Source organism: Neurospora hispaniola, assembly GCF_033458365.1.
Source record: "Neurospora hispaniola strain FGSC 10403 chromosome Unknown B0T23scaffold_1, whole genome shotgun sequence".
Taxonomy (NCBI): domain Eukaryota; kingdom Fungi; phylum Ascomycota; class Sordariomycetes; order Sordariales; family Sordariaceae; genus Neurospora; species Neurospora hispaniola.
In genome coordinates, this window is record NW_026944406.1 from 5,815,588 (window position 1) to 5,835,956 (window position 20,369).

At 51.5% G+C, this 20,369-nt stretch overlaps 7 protein-coding genes across 7 annotated transcripts; 3 read left to right on the forward strand and 4 right to left on the reverse strand.

The window, feature by feature from the left end:
* The first annotated feature begins 966 nt into the window (after positions 1-966).
* On the forward strand, positions 967-1,979 carry B0T23DRAFT_38150 (PRELI-like family-domain-containing protein). Its single transcript, XM_062837266.1, has one exon. It carries the CDS (start codon positions 1,205-1,207, stop codon positions 1,799-1,801), a length of 597 nt encoding a protein of 198 aa, XP_062697851.1. The 5' UTR covers positions 967-1,204; the 3' UTR covers positions 1,802-1,979.
* A 1,027-nt stretch (positions 1,980-3,006) lies between these two features.
* On the reverse strand, positions 3,007-4,001 carry B0T23DRAFT_371806 (uncharacterized protein). The gene is made up of 2 exons (XM_062836669.1): positions 3,597-4,001; positions 3,007-3,320 (listed from the first exon to the last, which is right to left on the reverse strand). Exons 1-2 carry the CDS (start codon positions 3,816-3,818, stop codon positions 3,057-3,059), a joined length of 486 nt encoding a protein of 161 aa, XP_062697852.1. The 5' UTR covers positions 3,819-4,001; the 3' UTR covers positions 3,007-3,056.
* Positions 4,002-4,114: 113 nt separating this feature from the next.
* B0T23DRAFT_371808 (P-loop containing nucleoside triphosphate hydrolase protein) lies at positions 4,115-6,043 on the forward strand. The gene is made up of 4 exons (XM_062836670.1): positions 4,115-4,486; positions 4,740-4,769; positions 4,866-5,252; positions 5,380-6,043. The coding sequence occupies exons 1-4, from the start codon at positions 4,411-4,413 to the stop codon at positions 5,643-5,645; spliced, it is 759 nt and encodes a 252-aa protein (XP_062697853.1). The 5' UTR covers positions 4,115-4,410; the 3' UTR covers positions 5,646-6,043.
* An 834-nt stretch (positions 6,044-6,877) lies between these two features.
* Positions 6,878-10,382, reverse strand: B0T23DRAFT_38170 (major facilitator superfamily domain-containing protein). Its single transcript, XM_062837279.1, has 2 exons — positions 9,871-10,382; positions 6,878-9,810 (listed from the first exon to the last, which is right to left on the reverse strand). Exons 1-2 carry the CDS (start codon positions 10,177-10,179, stop codon positions 6,955-6,957), a joined length of 3,165 nt encoding a protein of 1,054 aa, XP_062697854.1. The 5' UTR covers positions 10,180-10,382; the 3' UTR covers positions 6,878-6,954.
* A 2,887-nt stretch (positions 10,383-13,269) lies between these two features.
* Positions 13,270-15,131, reverse strand: B0T23DRAFT_435692 (nuclear distribution protein pac-1b; the record flags this gene model as incomplete). Its single annotated transcript, XM_062840539.1, has 3 exons — positions 14,827-15,131; positions 14,589-14,757; positions 13,270-14,499 (listed from the first exon to the last, which is right to left on the reverse strand). Exons 1-3 carry the CDS (start codon positions 14,886-14,888, stop codon positions 13,270-13,272), a joined length of 1,461 nt encoding a protein of 486 aa, XP_062697855.1. The 5' UTR covers positions 14,889-15,131.
* Positions 15,132-15,337: 206 nt separating this feature from the next.
* On the forward strand, positions 15,338-17,573 carry B0T23DRAFT_371813 (Formyltransferase). Its single transcript, XM_062836671.1, has 3 exons — positions 15,338-15,955; positions 16,039-16,240; positions 16,368-17,573. The coding sequence occupies exons 1-3, from the start codon at positions 15,667-15,669 to the stop codon at positions 17,407-17,409; spliced, it is 1,533 nt and encodes a 510-aa protein (XP_062697856.1). The 5' UTR covers positions 15,338-15,666; the 3' UTR covers positions 17,410-17,573.
* B0T23DRAFT_371815 (uncharacterized protein) lies at positions 17,514-18,897 on the reverse strand (the record flags this gene model as incomplete). The annotated part of the gene is made up of 4 exons (XM_062836672.1): positions 18,690-18,897; positions 18,442-18,559; positions 18,209-18,374; positions 17,514-18,146 (listed from the first exon to the last, which is right to left on the reverse strand). Coding segments are annotated over exons 2-4 (419 nt in total), but the record flags the coding sequence as incomplete, so codon positions are not given.
* Between the last annotated feature and the right edge of the window lie 1,472 nt (positions 18,898-20,369).

Below are 20,369 nucleotides of genomic sequence, written 5' to 3' on the forward strand. Positions count from 1 at the left end.
ATACAGAGGCTCAAAAATTCCACGGCTTTCCGAATTGTCAATCAGCGGCGAAGAGTGACGGAAGCGATCACGGAGGCGGAGTGATCGACATCTGGGGATGACGGAGGTAGACCGGCTGTGACGTCTGCGGCTTTGTCAGATTCGCCGTGTCCGACCTGTCTAACCGAGGTGTGTGAACAAAAGACCGAACACATTCCCGTGTATTTCTGGTGTAAGTGTGTTCGGACTATTTTTTCCACACCTCGCCAAACTGAGGTTGGTGGAGATTGAGTGTGGAAAATGTGGTTCATCCCATTGGCTGACTGCGCAGCTGCGTTGCCACTTTTTTTTCTGGGTTTATCACGGACCCGATAAGAATTCGTGAGACGCGGGTGTGAACGGACCAACGGGCTCAGTGAGCCACTAACTGGGCCGCGCGGGGGCGTACAACGCTGGAAGGAGGAAAAAAAAAAAAAGAAAGGCGTCACATTTCGGTTCCAATTGGTAAAAGCCGAGGAATATCGCGATGACAAGCGGCAAGTCATAAAGGCCGCAACCGCTCTTCCTCTGCTCCGTTCCGGTCTCGCTGTTTTTGAGGCTTCACAAAGTTTGTTCAACTCTGTTTTCAAGTGTCTCTCACTTTATAGTACTGCACTTGTTCTGCATTCCACTCCCCCTTGTCTACCTAGGTACCTTCACGCGACCACATACTACAAACAATCACAACCAAGCTATTATTTTCCCCTTTAGGACGGGACGTACACGCGGTAGTGTCACAAGCAAACCAGGCACGCGCTCCGTTATCGTCGATCAACCCAAGGTTCCAGGCCGTTGTTCGGATCAACCGGTTTTGTTTACCCAGGGTCCCAGTCAGCTAGTCACTAGTCTAGCCCCTGCGAAAGAACTTTCTGCTGCGCTCCTCCGCTCTCTGCGTTATCACAAGCCAATCCTTGACCACCAAAAAGTCCTATTCTTGTCGTTGGTCCAGACGATTTCTTACAGCCACCACCACCACCATCACCACGCCCTATTTCTAGCTGACCGCTCGCTTGAGTCACCGCAATTGTCGACATAAGGATCGTCTCTCCCCTTCTTGCGGTCTGCTTTTTGTCAGCGCGGCGCTTCCGAGTCGATTTTTTATCACTTATAAGAGGATTCCATCTTGACACCACCTCACGAATCCATCACCAACAAACTCAATAAAACACTTCGCAAAGCTATCAAAATGAAGGTCTTTTCCAACACAGAAACCTTCAATTACTCATGGGAAGAGGTATCGACTGCCAACTGGCGGAAGTACTGCCCATGGAACGAGAAGTCAACGCACGTTGTCGCCGTCGATACCATCAGCCGCAGCGTTGACCCTGCCACCGGCATCCTGCGCACCGAGCGCCTCATCACCTGCCGTCAGGCTGCTCCGGAATGGCTCAAGAGCATGATGGGCGGCGGCATGGACGAGTCGCAGGTGTTTGAGACTTCATACGTCGACCCCAAGACCAAGACCGTTACCATGGTCTCCACAAATATCACCTGGAGCAACTTGCTCAACGTCCAGGAGACCGTCGTCTACTCGCCCCTCTCCGACCACCAGACCAAGTTTCACCAGGAGGCCCAGATCACCGCTCTGGCTGGTGGCTGGCAGCGCATCAAGAACAGCATCGAGGACACCCTTGTCAAGAGGTTCCGGGAGAACGCGGCTAAGGGCAAGGAAGGATTCGAGTCCGTGCTGGCCATGAGCAGGCGCGTCTTTGCCGAGGAAAGGGAAAGGGAGAAGATGGGCCTCATCAGGGAGCAAGCGGGGAACATCCGCATGGCTGCCTAAGTCTCTCTTTACGATCCGAGGTCGCTCTGACATGCTCGATTTATTTCTGCATCGTCGGGGCGATTGAGCGACGGCACCATCATCACATATAGCAGCAGCAGCAATGCCGGCAGCGCATCATCAAATCGCTTGCCTCGATCGTGACGCCAAATCACGACATTCGCCGACACACACACGTGTCGCGCACCAGCGGCAAGCAAACAAGCGATTGAGCTGAAAAAGACTTTCCGGGCAGTTCCGTGCAGCAGGCATTGTCTGTCTCCTGGCTTGGCGCGGCATCAATGATGCATTCACTCACACACACACTTCTCTTTCTCTTTCTTTGCGATTGATGGGTTTACATACAAACAAAAGCGATGTCGTACGGAGTCCGGGGGTTTAGCCAAAAAGCATAGACTTGGGAGTCAACTTCATTAGACGGCGTTGTTCGGTGTTCATTATTCACTCAAGGGGGGGAAGAAGCGATGCATCTTCATTTTATCTTGCTTTTATTCATTTCGATATCCCAAATTCAAATGTGTTATTGTAGATTTGCGTTTTCCTTTCCTCATCTGTTGTGTCTTTATTCCTGCGTCATCATGCCCATCTTGTCGAGCAGTGTTGACACGGAGTTCTCGGAGTTACCCCCCTATCCCCGATTCATTTCTGGGATTTCTCTTGGTACTGAACATGGAGGTTAAAGGAAACTGAAAATCATCATTTGTCATTCCTTGCTTCCGGTCTTCCGAAGCGGTTTGAAGGAAGCGAGGGGTGCTGATGGCCTTCGATGCGACGGCCCGATGACATGCGCGGGGTACGAAACTCCTTGCACATACCCTAGACGGTTCAGATAAATCGGGTTGCGGCGACGGCTAAGATGGAATCTGAAAAGGAGATGATGGATAGGATGGAGAGATGGAAGAAGGAAGTTAGAGCATTCACACCATTTGCTAGATTTTTGTCATTTACATTTTGAGGTATAGATAAGAGACATCTTACAATTTCCCTCGTTCAAACACTGTGCTTCATTTCGGCGCTGTTCCTGACTACCGTTCGTATTTTGAAAACTCATCGCGATGAACTCATGCTGAAAATATTTGCTTGACATCCAACGTCCTCACACCAAACTGAACGAACAGCCATCTCATCTGAACCTCTAACCAAACCAACCCAACCTACCAACGTTGCACTGCACTGCATTATATCAATCAAAGTAATCACAAACGCACATAAAAAGGGTATCAATAATTCCACAAACCTATCTCTCCCCTACAACTCACTGCCCATCCACATTAACCCCCCTCAACCTCTCCCCACACCTCGTCTCATACAGCCTCAATAACCCCGTCGTATCCCGATCAAAGAGACTGTCCCCCGCATCCTCCCATACCTTTCTCAGTAGCGCCACTGCCTCCTCGTACCTCCGAAAGAAGTAGAGCTCCTCCACTGCGTGTAGAATCTCTTGCGCTTCGGGCTTGTTGATGGTTCTGCTTCCGTCTGCGGCGGGGGAGCCGAGGGGGAATCGGAGATGACGGTGGAACTTTGTGCGTGTTAGATGTGTGAATGTAGTGTATGTGAGGCTTGGTTGGACTTGATGCACGGGGGCGGCAGGGGGGAGCATAGTGTAGGGACGAGGGGGAAGAAGGGGAGGCAAGTTGGAAAACTTGATAGTTTGAAAGGGTTGGAGGTTTCGAGGTTTGAGGTGTGAAAAAGGTCACAAGAGCAGGAGCGGACATGGCGGCTTAGAACGAGGCGGAATATAATATAATATAGAAAGTGGAGAGAAACAAAGGGAGAGGAGGAATTTCATACGTACCTCGCCGTTCTCAACCTTGACGCGATAAGTCTTTTTGAGCTCTTGGAAGGCTTCCTCCGAAAGGGCTGTCCTGTCTGCTTTTGTGGCTGGTGCTGCGCATTCGGGTACGACTTCGGTTTTGGTATTAGAGTTGGTGTTGGTGGTTGACTCGTCTTCGGAGTCGGAACCTAGACCGATGCCTAGAAGGCCAGATTCAAGGGTTTCTTCGGCTTCGAGGGACATGGTTTTGGTTGTGATGTTTAGATGTAAATTTCTGAAATAAAAACTTTCAAGATTCTCGTGATAGGTTTGGGAAGTATGGATCGTAGAAATCTTCTCGAGTTGTATGCAGTTTGAAAAGGTGGAAGTCGAGGGGAGAATGAATGTGTAAGTGAGTGAAAGTCTTTCCCCGGGGTTGGAAGCTCTCCGGACAAGGAAGTGAAGACAGCAATTGCGGAGCCCTAAAAGCCCGAAGTAACGGAGCGGCAATCTTCTCCACGAGCCCCGCAGTGGCCCCGTGGAGCTCCGTAGGGCGGCCCCACATCTTCGAACTTCCATGTTATGGCCCGGCCGGCGTTGGGTTTGGGGGGTCTTTCCTTCCCCGACCGACTTCTTCACGATAGCAACTTCCAGCTTTGGATAACGAAACAACAACAACTATTGGCAACCAACAAAGCCCTGTTACTTTTCTCCTCTTTCTCGTTGTTTAACGTGTCCATCTGTAAACAATATCTTAATCTTCTCCCACCCATCATCGCCGGCTTACAAGTGACCTCATCTCATACCAACCATCTGGCAACTATCAGCATCCGCAGTCAATAATAGATCACCAAGTATGGAGGAACAAATGGATCGCTTGGTCGAGAGGGCATGGGACAAGTTTCTCGACACACCCAAGGATCAAAGACTCTGTATGTGCTCACCGGTTCTTCTTCCATAATCTCCCCCGTCATCAAACAGCCATCATCACTACTCGTCGCCTCCAGCATGCCTGTTATATTCGTTCAGTGACTCGTACATCTCGACCTTCTCTGCACCAGGTGACTGTGGACACTTCGGGTCTTACGCTTACCAACTCACCTCGCTGAATCCCCTTTGCTTCGTCACTCCTCATCTTTTTAAGTAACAACAACACCAAACATACTAACCGTCTTCCTTAAACAGTGATCGCCATAGCAGGTATCCCCGGCTCCGGTAAGCCTTCTCCTCCTCCTTTTCTTCTTGCTCCTCCCCCTCCCCCTCCTACCAACCCTCTCACCAACCTAACTGACCCTATCCCACAAAAACCAGGAAAAACAACCCTCTCCCAAATCCTCGCTCGCCGCCTTAATCACCTGCACTACACCACTTCCCCCCTTGCTTCCATGTCCCCAGACTTCGCCACCGCCCTCCCCATGGACGGCTTCCACCTCACGCGCGCCCAACTGTCCGCCATGCCCGACCCGGACCTCGCACACGCCCGACGCGGCGCGGAATTTACTTTTGATGGACAGGGGTTCTATGAGTTGGTGAAGGAACTACGAAAGCCGGTGACTGTAGGAAATACAACAACAACAACAACAACAACAACAACAACAACGGTGTGGGCGCCTAGTTTCGATCATGCGTTGAAGGATCCGGTGGAGAAAGGGATCGAAGTCAGACCGGAGGTGAGGGTGGTGGTTTTTGAGGGGAATTGTAAGTTTTTTCTCTTGCCTTCCCTTTTTTTTTTTTTTTTTTCTCTCTCTCTCTTCTTTCTTCAGATTTCCTATTGTGTTTGGGGATTGATTGTGAGGGGGTAAGAAGCTAACGGAGATAAAAACAGACCTCCTACTAGATCAAAAACCCTGGTCTGATGCTGCTAAACTGATGGACCTCAAGTTCTTTGTCAGAGTGGCGTTCCCTGTTGCCAGGAAAAGGCTGGTGAAGAGGCATTTGGCTGCTGGGATTGCGGCCACAGAGGAGGAGGCGGATAAGAGGGCGGTGGAGAATGATTTGGTCAATGGGGCTCTGATTGAGGAGTTGTTGAGGGAGGATGAGCTGGATGAGGTTGTGGAGAGCTTGGAGGATGGGAAGTGGGTGCACACTTAGGCAGTGAGTGACGAGAGTGAGAGTGACGAGAGTGACGAGAGTGACGAAAGTGAGAGTGAGAGTTATTGGTATGAGAGTAACAGTGATAGTGGGTATGAGGCGGGGAGTGAGAGTGAGTGGCGGACAAAGACGAAATGGAGAGGGAGACGGAGACAGAGAGATTAAGTTGATGGAGGAAGCTGTACCAAGGTAGGGAGGCAAGTTTGCGGGCTTGTGGCGAGCTGTGTCCGGATCATGTTTACTGTGTATGATCGGTTGAGGTTCATGAGTTCGAGGCAGCGTTGAAGACATCACATAAAGCGTATCATTAAAGCGAGCATTATCTCTGGGATTGATTTCTTCGACTGTCTATAGTCTAGAACTATAATCCAGTCCCGGTTCGTGTATTACCTTGGAACAAAAAAGCCGACGTTTACTAAATATAGGAAAGCGTTCACTTGCTATCAGGTAACGCGGCTCGTCCCTGACAAGATTTGTGACCTTTGCCGAATGGTCATAAGAGAATAAACCGAACACGTTATGGTCAGTGCATCATACTTTGGCGCTTTGAAAAATCCTCTCACAGCGCATCTGATCGTTTGTATCACAACCTTTGGACTCAAACTTCTTTGCAATCCCCGGATAATCGTACCCCAGAGGGGTTCTAGTCAATTTGTTTTCGAACAATCGTAATCCCTATCACCGTTTTGTAACAACCTTTCCTAACCACAACGAGTTGGCATGGTTGGACTGGTTCACTTACTTGCCCAGTTGGTTGATCGCCCACTACCTACCATAGAATCAAAGCTACAGCCAAAGAAGATTCTCATCAATTTTGTCGTGGACGAGCGGCCGTAAGACATACAATATTCTTTAAAGGCCTAAGAGAAAAGGGAGAGAGAAGCATAAGAAGATGAAATACCCATCAGAGGTTTTCTTCTTTATATAACATCACATACCCTTGCCATTATACCATGTCGCTTCACTCGGACAACTCAATACACATGATGGAAGTTCCCAAAGTAACGGACAAACAAACAAAGCAGCATTGTATTATATATAAGGGGTATCTTAAGCGTGCCAAGCAAGTATTGGTATGGTATGGTATGTATGTGCAGTGCGTTGAAGTATGTATGTACTCTTATGATCGCTCTGACCGACGCCTATCCTGCCTGATATTCGGCCGACCACCCGTGGCGCAAAACGTATGTATTTGGTGTTTGCCTTTTGCGTCGATCCATCCAATAACAACGCCCTGGTATATATATATATATTCCCTTTTTCATTTCCGCATAAATTCATCAATCATAAGGGTATCAGGTATCTCTCTTCAATCCTCCAAAATTCGCGTATCCAGCTGTAACTGCGGAAGGTCCCAAGGTGCTGTCTGCCTTTCCCATTCCGGAGTCTCTGGAGCCGGTGGATTCGGGTGCCTCGCCTCGTCCGCTCCGCTCATAGGATCCTCTTCACTTTCTCCATCCTTCCGAGAAGGTTCATCTTCACCACTAGTCTTCTTGCCCAACTGTTTCTCATACTGCATCTCCGGCTGCAAATGTTGTTGCATCTGTCCCTGTCCTTGTCCCTGCTGCTGCTGAGACCTCCTCTTCTCATCCTTAATATTCTCATCAGGGGTCTCCTCAGCGCCAATCCCCATACTTCGCGATAACCTCTTGAGCATTCCTCCATTCTCCGCTCTCGCCGCTTTCTGTGCAGCTTTGGCTCTTTCTCTTTGGCGTTGGGCAATGATTTGATCAAGCGTCATTGGGTTTTCGCTGCCTCTGCGCTCGGAAAGGAAGACTCCCCTTCCTCCTAATCCGCCCAGACCACCACCACCGTCTTCAACGTCCCCGCTTCGCCGTCTTTTTTGCGAAGCGGTGTCCATGACGTGATCAGACATTTCTCTCGCGTCTCGAACAAAGGTGAGGAAAAGGGGGTAGACCATGGTCATGGCCATGAGAATGACAACGACGATGAAAGAAGTCTGGATGCGTGCGCCTCTTTGCAAGATAGCGTACGAGACAAAAGGCCAAAAAGCCGGACCGGAGCCGCCCATCGTTAGCCAAGCGGCTGTTTGCTTTGTTCTCTTTCCTTGGCCGCGCATGCCGAGGGAGAAAATCAGAGGCCAGATGGGTCCTTCAAAAAAGAAGAAGAGGATGATGGGGATGGCCATGAGATTGGGGTTGGAGGCGGGTTTGTAGACGACAGTCACTAAGATGAAGACTGTTGCTAGGGCGGCGCAGATGCTGAGGATCGTGCGCGGGGTTGGGATGAAGCGGCTTGTGGGCCCGCGCTTCACATGTAAATAGCAAAGGTAGGCGGCGATGAAGCGGGAGATGGCAAAGGCGGTATGTGACACGACGAGGTAGTTGAGCGTCCTTATTTCGAATCCTTCGGGCCGCGAGTTTGGGTAGGGCTCGTGCGTTGGGGAGAAGGTGGTCATGAGGCGAGTGAAGAAGACGGACATGTTTTCTTGCGCGGCGACGTAGAACCACTGGGAGAAGACGGCGAGGAGGATGCACCACGTTCGTAGCGACACACCGCCAATGGAGCGTTTCTTGGGTTCGACGGGGAGGCGTTCGGAGAGCCGGCCGAGTTCGCGGTCGGTTACTTCGGGTAAGGGGGAATAGTAAAAGAAGAGTGCGAGTAGTACGCAGAGGAGGGTGATGGTGAGGTAGGTCCATTGGACGTCGAGCAAAGTCGTGGGGCTGTGTTTTCGTTCTTCGATTTTGTGGAAGAAGACATTATTAGCGAGCACACCACTCAGGACGGCTCCGACGGCTTGTACGCCCTGAGCTAGGAGCAGTCGCATATCGGCATATTCGGGTGGTCCGCAGAGCACAAGAAAGGGGTTGGCGGCGGTTTCCAAGACGGCCAGTCCGAACCCAACAACAAAGCTGCTGGCCATGAACCCGCCATAGGCCGAGAGGACGGCACACGGCCAAAACATGATAGTTCCGACGCCGTAGATGAGCATGCCCACAATGAAGGTGGCCTTGAAGCCACCAATGGGTTCGATATCGCCACGCCTTCTCCTTCTGAACCGACGGTGTTCGTCGTGGCAGAGCAGCCAGCCTCCGACGAGAAGAGGTCCAAGGAGGTACCCACCACCAAAGTAGACGCTTGTCAAGCCCAAAGCTTGTGCCGTGCTCATGTGAGCCACGTTTGCCACGACGTTGTTGAGAGTGTTAAGAAGGCCATAGGAGAAGCCCCAGAGGAAGAAAAGGATGCTGACGATGGTGCAGTATTTGAGTGATTCCGATACCGAAGATTTGACCATGCTCTTTGGCTTCTTCATTTCCACGAATCCAAAGTAGATGGAGTTCTCTTGGGCTGAAGAAAACCTTCGTCGATCCGGGAAGGTAGGCGTCCTGCCTTCGAATGCAGGGATTTCTTTGGTGGCTGATGCTGCCAAAAAGTCTCTGATGGAGATCTCGTCGGACAGTCGGTCATTTTGTAGACGGACCTGCTCTGGGGCTTGTGGGGCGCTTGCGTGGGAGTCGCTCAGCGTCGACGAGGTAACCGGTTGGCTGCTGTCCGAGTTGTCCCGCTTGAAGGCGGCGTCCCTATCCCGGGTGCTACTGCGAGTTCCGTCGGGGTCGATGATCATGGCAGGAAGGATTCGGATAATCAAGGGTTTCAGGGTCGGGATGCAGGCGCAGATGATGCCGACGTTGACCTCGACAGCCGACCACATCAAGGAGAATGATGCGTTCCAGGGGAAATTCACACTCTGGCCGTAAATTGCGCTGGGGTCGTCGGAAAAGTTCATGGATACTATACCCACGGCTTGCTGGAGGTAGTAAATCCTGACGACGTCGACGATCGACACAAAGATACCAAGAGTAAAGGTAAGGATCAGAATCGTCTTTTGTCTCGGGGGGAGACGCATGCCGGTGAGCACGGGAATAGGGAGAGCCAAGATAGCTAGATCGGTAACGATGTTCACGGGGGCAGAGCATATAAACTCGGTCAACAAGGGCAGACACTTGGCCGACTCGACCGTAATGTCCCAAGCAGCTCGCAGCGGGCTGCACTGAAAGATGTTCATGAAAGTGAGGATGGTTCCAGCAACGTTCACAATCACTAGGACGGCCCAGGAGGCCATCCGAAGGACCTTTTGCGTGTTCTTGGCCAGGCGAAGGTAGAAGACGAGGATGGACGTCTTGGTAGCCATGAGGGCCGGATTCTGTTACCCATGTAAGTGGATGTGGGTGGATTAACACAAGTGATATGGGAGAACACATACGTATAGGATGGAAAAGACATATTCGCACATCCTCAAACCTGGCCGGTGCTGAGGGTGAATATCCACGTCATGACGACCTAGACCACGCCTCGTGGCCATGTCAATGGTGATGGATAGGGCCAGGGAGATGAGCCAGGCAAGGATGATGATGTAGTCATCCCATCCGACTCTGCGTACGATTCCGATACGAGACACCATTCGAGCAACGACGAAGAGGGTAGCCAAGCATATTGTCACCGTGGTGACGACGAAGACGGCGGGCCCTCGGTCGGGCACGTCTGGTGAGTGGTTGTGAGAATAAGCCTCCATGTTGATGTTGCCGCCTGGCAGGGCGATGCCAGTCAAGGAGGCCGGCAGCAATGAATCAAGTCTTTGGCTCGATCACGTCCACAGCGTCGCCATAATCCTTCAAGCCGCGACATAGGGGAGGATTTGGAGAAGATGGATGCGGGTGCCGGGAATATTTGAAGGACCCTTCCAAGTCATGACCGGGGGGGTAAGGTCCTTCTAGCGCATTTGCCCAGGCTCGACTTGACAGTATATGGCGAGTCCAGTGTGACTTTGAAACAAAGAATCGTGTGTTGGCTGGCGTTATGCTAAGAAGGCGGCGTATATCGAATATCGAGGCTAACGAGGTAGACGGAGGTTGAAACGGGGAACTGAGTCAAGAAGATCGGGGTTCCTGGTTGTTGCCGAGTTCCAGAAAGCTTTAGCTGTCACGACTCAAGACAATTGTGTTTTGAAGCGTCGGTGGTGAGGCGTTCAGAGTCTCGAACTTCAATTGCTGCTTGTTGTTCTTTGGGGATGGATGGGATGAGATGTCGGTGTAAGAAGAGGAAGGTGAGTTGAACAGGAGGGTCAGGAACCCTGAGGCGGAGATTGGTGGAGTTGGGATCTGCCTCGGACGACATCGACAGTGGAGAGCCCGTTAAAGCAGCGCGACTGATCCTTATGCTGGTCACCTTTTTTACACTAGTGTCCTGCTTGCAGCTGTGTTCGTCTTTGGCCGGCCGAGGAGCACAGCACGAGGAGGCTGTTGAGTTGAGTCGAGTTGAGTTGAGGGAGCTGTTCAGTTTTCCACTAGCACTACACTACTAGTGTACTGCTAGCAGTAGGGATGAGCCGCTAGGACTGAGACAGAACGATATATCACAATCAAAAGTCATGTCGTACTTTTTTTCCATTTCGAGGTAGCATCGCAACTCCCGAGAGAGTGGAGGCGTAGTGTGAAATTTTTTTTTAATTTTTTTTTTTTCAAACCAAATTGTGCTTTTGGTGACTGAGGGGTATACATACCTACAGTACATAAAGGCGGTAAAGAGTCGCGAGAACCGGAGGTCATGCCGGTCCAAGAGATGGCGTGCCAGGTGCCTCTTGGGTTGTTGAGGTTCTGCAGAGTGCTTTCTTGCAATGCCACCCTCTTTTCCACTTGGCTGATGACATTGGTGGACGAATCAAGGCAGTCAATGTCACGCTGGCCCCAGCTTTTTGGGAACCATTGTTTGCTTGGCAAGTGATCTTCCCGCGGGCCAGTGGACGGGTGAGGTTTCCTTTTTCCTTCGCGAGACAAAGGAGGAAAGAAGAAAAATGGAGGTGGCGAAGAGGGGTTTCCAGTGACCATCGTGCTTGGCTTTTGAGGGGAGACGACCGGGAGCATGGAACAGCCCGAATCTCCCTCCGCATTGGAGCACTCGTCACTAATTCAGCCATTATAAACGGTCGTGCTTTCCCAACCATGCCCGTCACTGTTTCCCGTTGCTCATTCTTAGCCGCCTCCAGTAAGAAAAAGTGTAGATCACGAGTCCAAATTATTCAAGTGAATAAAGACAGAAGCATCTGACTCCATTCACAAGATGCAATGACCAGCCAACTGGATGCGACACTACACATTCACTTCACTCCAGCAGTCCCCCCGCCTGGCCATCTTCGAAAGCGGTACATGGTGCGGAACAGCTCCGCCCGGTCTGCAAAAGGGGTGACTGACCGAATCTCGATGTGGGTGATTGCGATCATGTTGGTTTCCGAGCAGGCCGCTGGAAGATGGATGCTGGGTGCGGGTTGGGGACGGCCCGGGAATTGCATCAACCTCCGTAACGCTGAACACAAATCGAAGATTCGAAACGAGAGTGGGTTTGTGATATGCAAAACATGCCTTTCAGCCACCTACGTTGTACTGTACGTAGTGTACAAACAATCTGCCCTTCTTTTTGTTCCCACGGCATGGCCACATGGCTATGTAACACGGTTAAAAAGAAATTAAATAACGATATTGAAAAATAGCGAGTCGTTGATTCCCTCCCGCCTGGGGTCTCACTTATTTACCCGCCGCAGCATCATGGTTAGTTTTTATTCCGGCATATCACACATTGTGAAATTCGTTTCATATTTTCTTGGCAAAGAACACTTGACGAAAGGAAAGACTTTAACGATCCTGTGACGACGAATTGACGACTCTTGGTGATATCCCCACTTACCACTACGTACCCTATGTACTGAGGAGCGTCGGCGCCAGCGGCGGCAACAGGCCCAAACAGCACTCCCGTCACTTCTAGAAATAACCACCACCATAAAAAAAAATCGTATAAACACCAGTCAGTGGTGATAGTGTTTCACTCGGCTGTTTTTAGCTGCAGCAGGCGGTGCAGACGTCGAGACAATTGCATGAATTGCATGAAGAAAAGAAACCCACTTCTGCCACCAAAAAAAGTTGCCTACAGTTACATACCTGCACCCTGCCTTTGCAGTGTTATTGGTGGTCTCGGGTTTCGGTCCCGTCCGCACGCAACATAAGTCCCGCTAGCTATAAACTGACACCTACATACATATAACCGCCCCGGCGCCCCCCCGCCCCGATGGAAACGATTCAACAGGAACGCAAATAAATACGCACACCGACTCCGAGCATATTGAGTCCGGACCGGGATCGATAACGTATCTATTTTCATCGCCAAGGGGATCACGGCCTGGGTAAAGTCTGATGCCGAAACATTGCATTTGAGCAAGCTGCTTTGCTGTGCCGACGTTGGGTGGCTGGATGAGGCAGCGCATAACATAATGGGATGTCATCCATCCATCCATCCATCGGACACCTCCGGCGGTGGGCATCCGCGCGAACTACATCTGACCAACGGACACCGGCCCGATATCCACGCCGATTCAACACATACAATACCGGGGTGGTGGGGCCGGGACGGGGTCTCATTAACACCAACATTCGGCTCCGTATGCTTTTGTTGAAGAAACACTCCACCTACAACGTAGATTGACTTGATTTATACGAAACGAGCAACTCTGATCGTGAACCCATGAATGTTATGTCAGTTCATCATGATGAATCCGTCGACTGATGTAATCCCAGAAATACATGTATATATTATATTCAAAAACCAACATCACCCCCTAGTTAGCAAAGATCCTAACCTTACCCTCCGCCCCATCCACGCTTCCCGTAGCAACCACACACCTAATCTGCACACTCGCACTCACACTTCCCACCGTGGCCGCTCTCCTTCTCGCCGCCACCACCGGATCCGCCAGCGAACTGCCCTCCGACCTGCCATTCCCCGCCGTAGCATCCGCATCCTTCACCACTGGCGGCGCCCATCTGATACAGCTCACAAACCCTTCATACACCCCCGTCAGCGTCTGCACGCACCTACCCTCCTGGCTCAAGTCCCAGCACCTCATCGTCCTATCATCCGCTACCGAGAGCAGATACTTTCCGCCCGGGTGGAACACCAGTCCTCTCACCCAGTTATCATGTCCCACCAACACCTTGACACAATTTCCCCTCCCATCCCACAACCGTATCTGCTTATCCCTCGACCCCGTAGCCATAAACTCCGCGCTCGAGCTCGGCGGCGGCGGCCTGTCCAAGCCCGCCAGCTTGGCCAAGTAGGGGTACGCCGTCGGCGGCGCAAACGCGCAACAGAGATTATAGTTCTCGTGCCCAAACATCACCAGCCTGCACTCCGCATCCCTCCCACCCGCCAGGTCCCACAAGCGGACCGACTTGTCGCTCCCCGTCGACAGCAAATACCGTCCATCATGGCTCGGACAAACCGCCCTCGGCCAGTCCACATGGCCCAGGATGGTCTTGACGCAGTACCCCGTCGTGACATCCCATATTTTCAGACTGTTATCCTTGCTCGCACTGACCAGCAGGTTGCCACTGGCCGGCGCACCGGCCGCTCCGCTGGGGATGAACCGGACGGAACTGACAATGTGATCGTGCCCCGGCAAAGTGCGAATGTTCTTGTACTCGTCGCTCGGGTCCCACAGCTTGATGGTCAGGTCGGAGCTGCAAGAGGCCAAGAGGGTCCCGCCGCGGGGCCCGCCAAAGTCGACGTCCAGCACGGCTTTGGTGTGCCCCTTGATGGTCCGCTCCAGCTCGCCGAGCTCCCAGTCCCAGATCTTGATGGTGTAGTCTTCGGATCCCGAGGCCAGAGAGGTGAAGACTGGGTGGAAGGCAACGCAGGTCACGGGGAGGCGGTGAGATTCGAGGACGTAGCGCGGGGGGGCTTTGGGGAGCCAGTTGGTTGGGTCTTGGGTGCGGCGCGAGAGGGAGGAAGGCGTGGCGTTGTCGATTTCGGATTGGAGGAGGTGGTTGCGGGATTCGAGGTCGAGGATCTGTTTTTGTTGGAATACGTTAGCTGGCTACATACCTCCAAGGTAGGTGCGAGATGTTAAGAGGTTGAATGGACAGATAAGTAGCGGACCTTCTTCTGCAACCGGACGACACTCGTCCACTTCTTCTCTAGGAGACCTTCATATTTCTTTGCCTTTTCGGCGTCAAAGGACTCTTCGGCAAGGTCGAGTTCATCCCTCAACGTAGCCGCCGTACTTGCGAGGTTCTTGGAGGAGAGGTACGCTAGGATCGACTTGTGCCTATTCCCAAAACCATCATCAGCAATTGCGCTCCTCGCGTGACAGTTCGTTAGGAGAAAAACAACTTACAGCTCCTCAGCCTGCCGGGTGGTCAACAACGGAGTGCCAATCTGAACTGAAGCTTGAGCCATCCTGGAAAGAAGGTTCCAGTGCCGGACGGCAGCAAGACTAGCTATGTATGCTTATTTCCATGTAGTCTAGAGCATGGGCACAATGTGCCACGCGTCCGAGTCGAGGCGTCACATTTGTGAAGTGGCCTGGTACGATTTGATGTGGAATGGCGGAGCAGATTGGCACAGAGAAGCAGTGGAATTGGTCCGCTGGTGGCCCGCTATCCGGACGCTACACCTGTCCGGCCATGGGTACAATACTCTCCCGTTGAGCCTTCCCGCCCACCCTTATCGGCAGTGGGAGGGAGATCTGGGGTCCTTTAACGGCTGTATCGCGACCCCCTGTTGGTGATCCTCGGTGCCTGCCGGGGTCCCCTAGGATTAGGGTTAAAGCGCTGCAACTGCAGTAGAGGTATTTGCTGCGGCAACCCGCTATCGTGCGCCAAGTGGAACTTTGCGGTGGTGATAACAAACTGACGAGGACGACAACAACGGGACAATAGGTAGGGACAAGACACTTCAGCAATTACAGTCATTGAGAAATCATCTCGGGTCAAGAACCCCTAGACTTCTCAGTCCAAGTTTCTAGGATTATACTTTTTGTTCTCGCGTGTTGTTCTTCCGGCTATTCCATGCCTTGGTGCCCTGGAATAGTATCCGTTAACCAATCAATCTCTCAACCCCGTGAGCGAGGTTGTGTAAGTGACTCTTTGGTCTCTTGTGTCTCAACTGATTCTGAGCCCGTGATGAGAGTTACTCTTATTGAAAAGTCTACCTACGAGAACCATCAGTAGCAAAAATGCTACTCCAACGTCTCACTATGCCCTCGGGCATGAGGTCCTCCCTATCCTCTCTTTCTCAAAGAGCATCATCATCAGCATTCACTCGATGCTCTTACAGCACCAAACCCAACAACAAGGTCTCAGACCCATTACGCATTCTCTTCTGCGGCTCAGATGTCTTCAGTTGCTACTCGCTAAAAGCACTTCACGCTGAGCACAAGGTCAACCCAAGACTCATCAAGTCTATTGATGTCATGGTTCGACCAGGAAAGGCTTTCGGTAGAGGATACAAGGAGATCCGTCAAGGTAATATAATCTATCCCTAACCCCTCTCAAGTGCCATACCATACACAGTAAGTAAACTAACAAAGTCCGTCCTTCTATTCCAGTCCCCATTCAAAACCTCGCCGAAGAACTTTCCCTCCCCATCCACATCCGCGACACCTTCACTGGTTGGTCCCTGCCTCAGAGTCCCGATGGAGAACCCATCAACCTCATCGTGGCCGTCTCCTTCGGTCTCTTTGTTCCTCCACGCATTCTCAACCAAGCTAAATATGGGGGGTTGAACGTTCACCCTTCTTTGCTACCCGAGTACGTCCTCCCCCTTTCTTCTTTCCCCATTTTTCCCTTTCCCCCTTTCCCCTGTAAAGTAAACAAACAAACAAACAAACCCACAACTACTTCCAAACACTAACAAAGGTATCTAAAAAAAAAAAAGCCTCCGCGGCCCAGCCCCCCTCCACCACGCCCTCCTCAACCGCCTCTCCCACACAGGCGTCTCACTCCAAACCCTCTCCCCCCAAACCTTTGACGCCGGCACCGTCGTCGCCCAAACCCCTCTGCCCGGCATTCCCATCCCGCACGCCTGCACGGTTTCCCAACTGCACGACCTGCTCGCTCCCCTAGGAGCCGAGATGCTCGTTTCTTCTCTGCAAAAGGGTCTGCACGTCCCCCCTTTGACGCCCGTAATCGACAATACCATCCCCCCTCTTATCCCCTCTCCTGTCGAGAACAAGAGATATACGCACGCCCCCAAGATAACCAAAGCCGACCAGCGTTGGTCCATCTTAAAACACTCAGCCGCGGACGCCGCGCTGACAGCTCGAGTTTGCGGTGCCGGGTCCTTGTGGACTAGTGTTTATCTCCCACTTCCAGTTCCTGTTGCTGCTAAAGAATCCTCCGAGAAGAAAATCTCCAAAAAAGAAGACCAGAAGGAAGAGGAGCTTGAACTTCCGCTCTACTACCCCCACCCCCTCGAGGAATCAGCAAAGGGATCTCCAAAGCGCATCATTCTCGAGGACGTATCCGAGCTTCTTATCCCCTCCTCTTCTGACGATGCTGGGCTCGAGCAAAAGTATGAAGCCTACCGACGGATTGTTGAAAGTATGAACAGCGGCAAGTCCAGCTCCATCGAGCAGCAGGAACTTGACCCTGTTTTCCTACCTCAGTCTCACACTGAATCCCCTCCAGACCCGCTCTTCTGGCTCCTGAGGCTGGGCGAGGACGAGTACGTCCATGTCGAGACGACCACTGCCAACGGTGACAAGGTGACGGAGAGAAAGCCGAGAGTGAGTTGGGCCTTGTGTACCAGGTTGGGACTGGATGGTGTGAACGAAAAAGTTAAGGGGGCTGTGACGTTTGTGATCCCAGAAGATGGAGGCAGGTTTGGTTTGTTGAGGGTAGGGAAAATCAAGGTGGAGGGAAAGGGGGCAAAGCCGGCTAGACAGGTGATGAAGGAGCTGGCTGTTAAGGCGGGTTAAGAAGTTTGAGACATGGTGGCTTAAAATGTAGAATCAAGATAGGTTGGCCAGGAGCACAAATCACAAAACATTCAAATCACAATGGCAAGTCGGAGGAGCAGATCTAGAGTGGTCAAAGTTGCCGTGGTTGAATTTCAATAATATACAGCGCGGTATATCTCAACCGCCCACTAACTAGAGCAACCCCATCTGCTATCTCAAGCATCAAGCGTCACATCGTTCCAGCATCCGAAGTTTCTTCCTCCAAAGTTTTTAATGTTTCAAGGAATGACTGCTAGTCAAATAGAGAGATCCGGTCCAGTCAGGGTTCTTTCACCCCTCGCGTTACGGAAACCCTCCGCCAAAGTTGTTTGGAATCCCGCAGTTTCTGCAGGTGACTGCCCTTACGTTTCGTATCGCTTCGTCGTCGTCATCAGTATAAGGATATCGTCCCTAATTATCATCATCATAGTAACGGTGTGACGGTCATGGCGGACTGAGTTTAGTCACTGTGGGTCTTGTGCTCGTCATCGACACTTCCGCCGCTAGAAGAAGTCTCCGTCTTCTCGAGGGTCACCTCCTCTTCCTCGGGAGCGTTATGAACACCCTCTTCGAAGACTGGCTCGGGCTCGTTGACCTCAAACTTGGTCTTAAACTGCTCCAAGTAATGGGGGACGCTAGGGTTGCTGACATTGGAGTGACGGCGAGCAACGAAATTGAACTCAGGGTCGTCGAGAACTTCGATACCAGCGTTGCCCCTGTTGGAAGCGATGTTAGTACATGGTGAGAGGCATCGGGGTACATGAGAAGGGCCACACACCAGTTGCTCTTGCCACCGCCGTTCTTCTTAACCTTTTTGGGATCGGCATCGGCGAAACCGTTCTTGCCAAAGAACTTGGGAACGTGCTCGACGGGGACGAGTGAGCCATCTTCAGCCTGGGCAGCTGCAACATGGGCCTTGTCGTTGAACTTGTGGGAGCGGGTCACTAAGACATGTGTAAGGCAATGTCCAAATGATGTCATAACAAAGAGGAAGTAGTCGCTTCTACTTACTCTTGAAAAGTGTAGTCGAAGTTGATGTGGTAAGGGTTATATGTGTGAGTGATATGTGGAACTGGGGTTGTCGTTATTGTAGTTGAAGATATTATTCAGTAGTAATCGTCAAGTTGAACTGAGGGACAAAAGGTCAGCCAGCGTCACACGAACAACATGCGGGGCATAATATAGCTGATATGAGAGACGAGACGGTGGGTGTCCGGGCTAGTTGGGGTAGGGAAAGGAAACCGGGATGTGTAACTCACAGTTGTGTGAATGTGTTGAGTGGAGTGATGTCACAGATATGGAAGAGTGGAAAGAAGTCGACTATTACAAGATGTAGTGAAGATGGAAGGTTCGGGTATGATGTATTATTGTAAACAGAGTAAGGAAGAGATGGTTGGAAAAGTCGAGTATGCACTAGTGATACCAGTAATGCGTAAGTAATTAGTGGTAGATGTTGTTGTGATGAGTGTGAATGTTGAAAGAAACGTTGGGATGGAGAGATGGGGGCATCTCTTCTTATAAGTGGAAGGCAAGCTCCCGAACCTTCCAATGAGAAGGGACAAGGAGTCATCGTCGAAGAGGGGTCGAGGTACGAAGTTGCTCGCACCTACGATCTGCTCTGCGGCTACTGTTTGGGAAGTCACAGTGGTGGGGAGATCGGTGAGGAGGACCGCGGGTATGGAGTCACGCGACTTGATGCAACAGTCGATGACACTGACCTGACCTGTCCAGACTGCCCGTTTTGCCCAGCTCAACGGGGAAGGCGGGGCCCACGTCCAGTTCTTTGTTAAAGTCCAGGTCTCCATCTTGGAAACAAGTCAGTCTCAAGCTCCAATGCCGAATCTCAACCATCCAATTTCACCATTCTGAGCTGTGGTGACCAAATCTCCAAAAGTGTCAGTACCGTATGTAGACGTGTTGACGTGATGAAGTAGTCCCCCGCTTTGCTATTCCCAATTGCCTCGCAAATCACCCAGCGATTTGCATATGATGGCTTTTTTTACCCCCGGCCTGTTGACAACCATCTGCTCTTATCTGGCGTAGTGTAGTTACAGCTCGGGTTGAAGCTCATTCTCCATCTTGTCCAATCCATATCAAGATCCGGATTCCTCAACTTGAGAGATCGAGAAGTTGAAGGACACACCCACATCTCCCCACCTTCCCTGACAGCTGTGGGGAGGTGGAGGTCGGAGATAGGTCATTGTTATTGGGACTGTGCTTCACTTATACGAACCCGCCAAGTCAACAAAACCAACACTGCCACTGAAATGTGGATTTTTGTAAAGTCATATGTATCGCCCTCCTATATCTATGTCATTGCATCTTTGTTGGCCAAGTCATCCCAAGATGTGGCATCTGGTGTTTTTATCAAGACGGGGTGTACTTGTAAGCTGGTGCGCCTTTCGCACAGCAGCACAGTCCGTTTAGACACAGCTGACAGGCACTGACAGGACGGGACTCCCCTTAGCGATGCAACCAATGCGGGTGACATCAGAGCTCCCCACCTGCACGTCTCAGGGACTTCCGATTGCGTTGCACCGTGGTGCTGATTTTGCGGGGTATGGAGCACAAAGCCGGCGCCAAGCCTGTCACGGTTTAGCGTCGAATTGCTTCAACCCTTCCAGGCCTGCCAAATCGTCAATTCGCTTTGGAACCTTCCTGTCCGTTCTCGAGGATAGATAGCTTGGATATCAAGGCCATGTCGGTGTCAGAGATGGCAATTCGGATGAAGCAAATTTGGACGACGAGACTCACGAACTTTTCAGTCACGGTTCACGAACGTCCGGGGCCCTCTTTATGTATGTGACCATCCACTGCAGCAGGTGGAAGCTTCCGAAAAAAATCAGGCCAGATTCGAAACTCGTCCCCGCCCGTGATTGGATTCGTTAATTCGTCAACCTTATCGCAGGTCTGTCCTTCGGCCTTCCTTCCTTTGGCGT

Bases quoted from the DNA above. Each gene is read 5' to 3' on its own strand.
- B0T23DRAFT_371808 (XM_062836670.1), top strand. From the start codon at position 4,411: ATGGAGGAACAAATGGATCGCTTGGTCGAGAGGGCATGGGACAAGTTT. The intron at 4,487-4,739 runs GTATGTGCTCAC...TTCCTTAAACAG, and splicing joins ACCCAAGGATCAAAGACTCT to TGATCGCCATAGCAGGTATC. The intron at 5,253-5,379 runs GTAAGTTTTTTC...AGATAAAAACAG, and splicing joins GGTGGTTTTTGAGGGGAATT to ACCTCCTACTAGATCAAAAA.
- B0T23DRAFT_38150 (XM_062837266.1), top strand. From the start codon at position 1,205: ATGAAGGTCTTTTCCAACACAGAAACCTTCAATTACTCATGGGAAGAG.
- B0T23DRAFT_371806 (XM_062836669.1), bottom strand. From the start codon at position 3,818: ATGTCCCTCGAAGCCGAAGAAACCCTTGAATCTGGCCTTCTAGGCATC. The intron at 3,321-3,596 runs GTACGTATGAAA...ACACGCACAAAG, and splicing joins TCAAGGTTGAGAACGGCGAG to TTCCACCGTCATCTCCGATT.
- B0T23DRAFT_38170 (XM_062837279.1), bottom strand. From the start codon at position 10,179: ATGGAGGCTTATTCTCACAACCACTCACCAGACGTGCCCGACCGAGGG. The intron at 9,811-9,870 runs GTATGTGTTCTC...CATGGGTAACAG, and splicing joins ATGTCTTTTCCATCCTATAC to AATCCGGCCCTCATGGCTAC.
- B0T23DRAFT_371813 (XM_062836671.1), top strand. From the start codon at position 15,667: ATGCTACTCCAACGTCTCACTATGCCCTCGGGCATGAGGTCCTCCCTA. The intron at 15,956-16,038 runs GTAATATAATCT...CTTCTATTCCAG, and splicing joins ATACAAGGAGATCCGTCAAG to TCCCCATTCAAAACCTCGCC. The intron at 16,241-16,367 runs GTACGTCCTCCC...AAAAAAAAAAAG, and splicing joins CACCCTTCTTTGCTACCCGA to CCTCCGCGGCCCAGCCCCCC.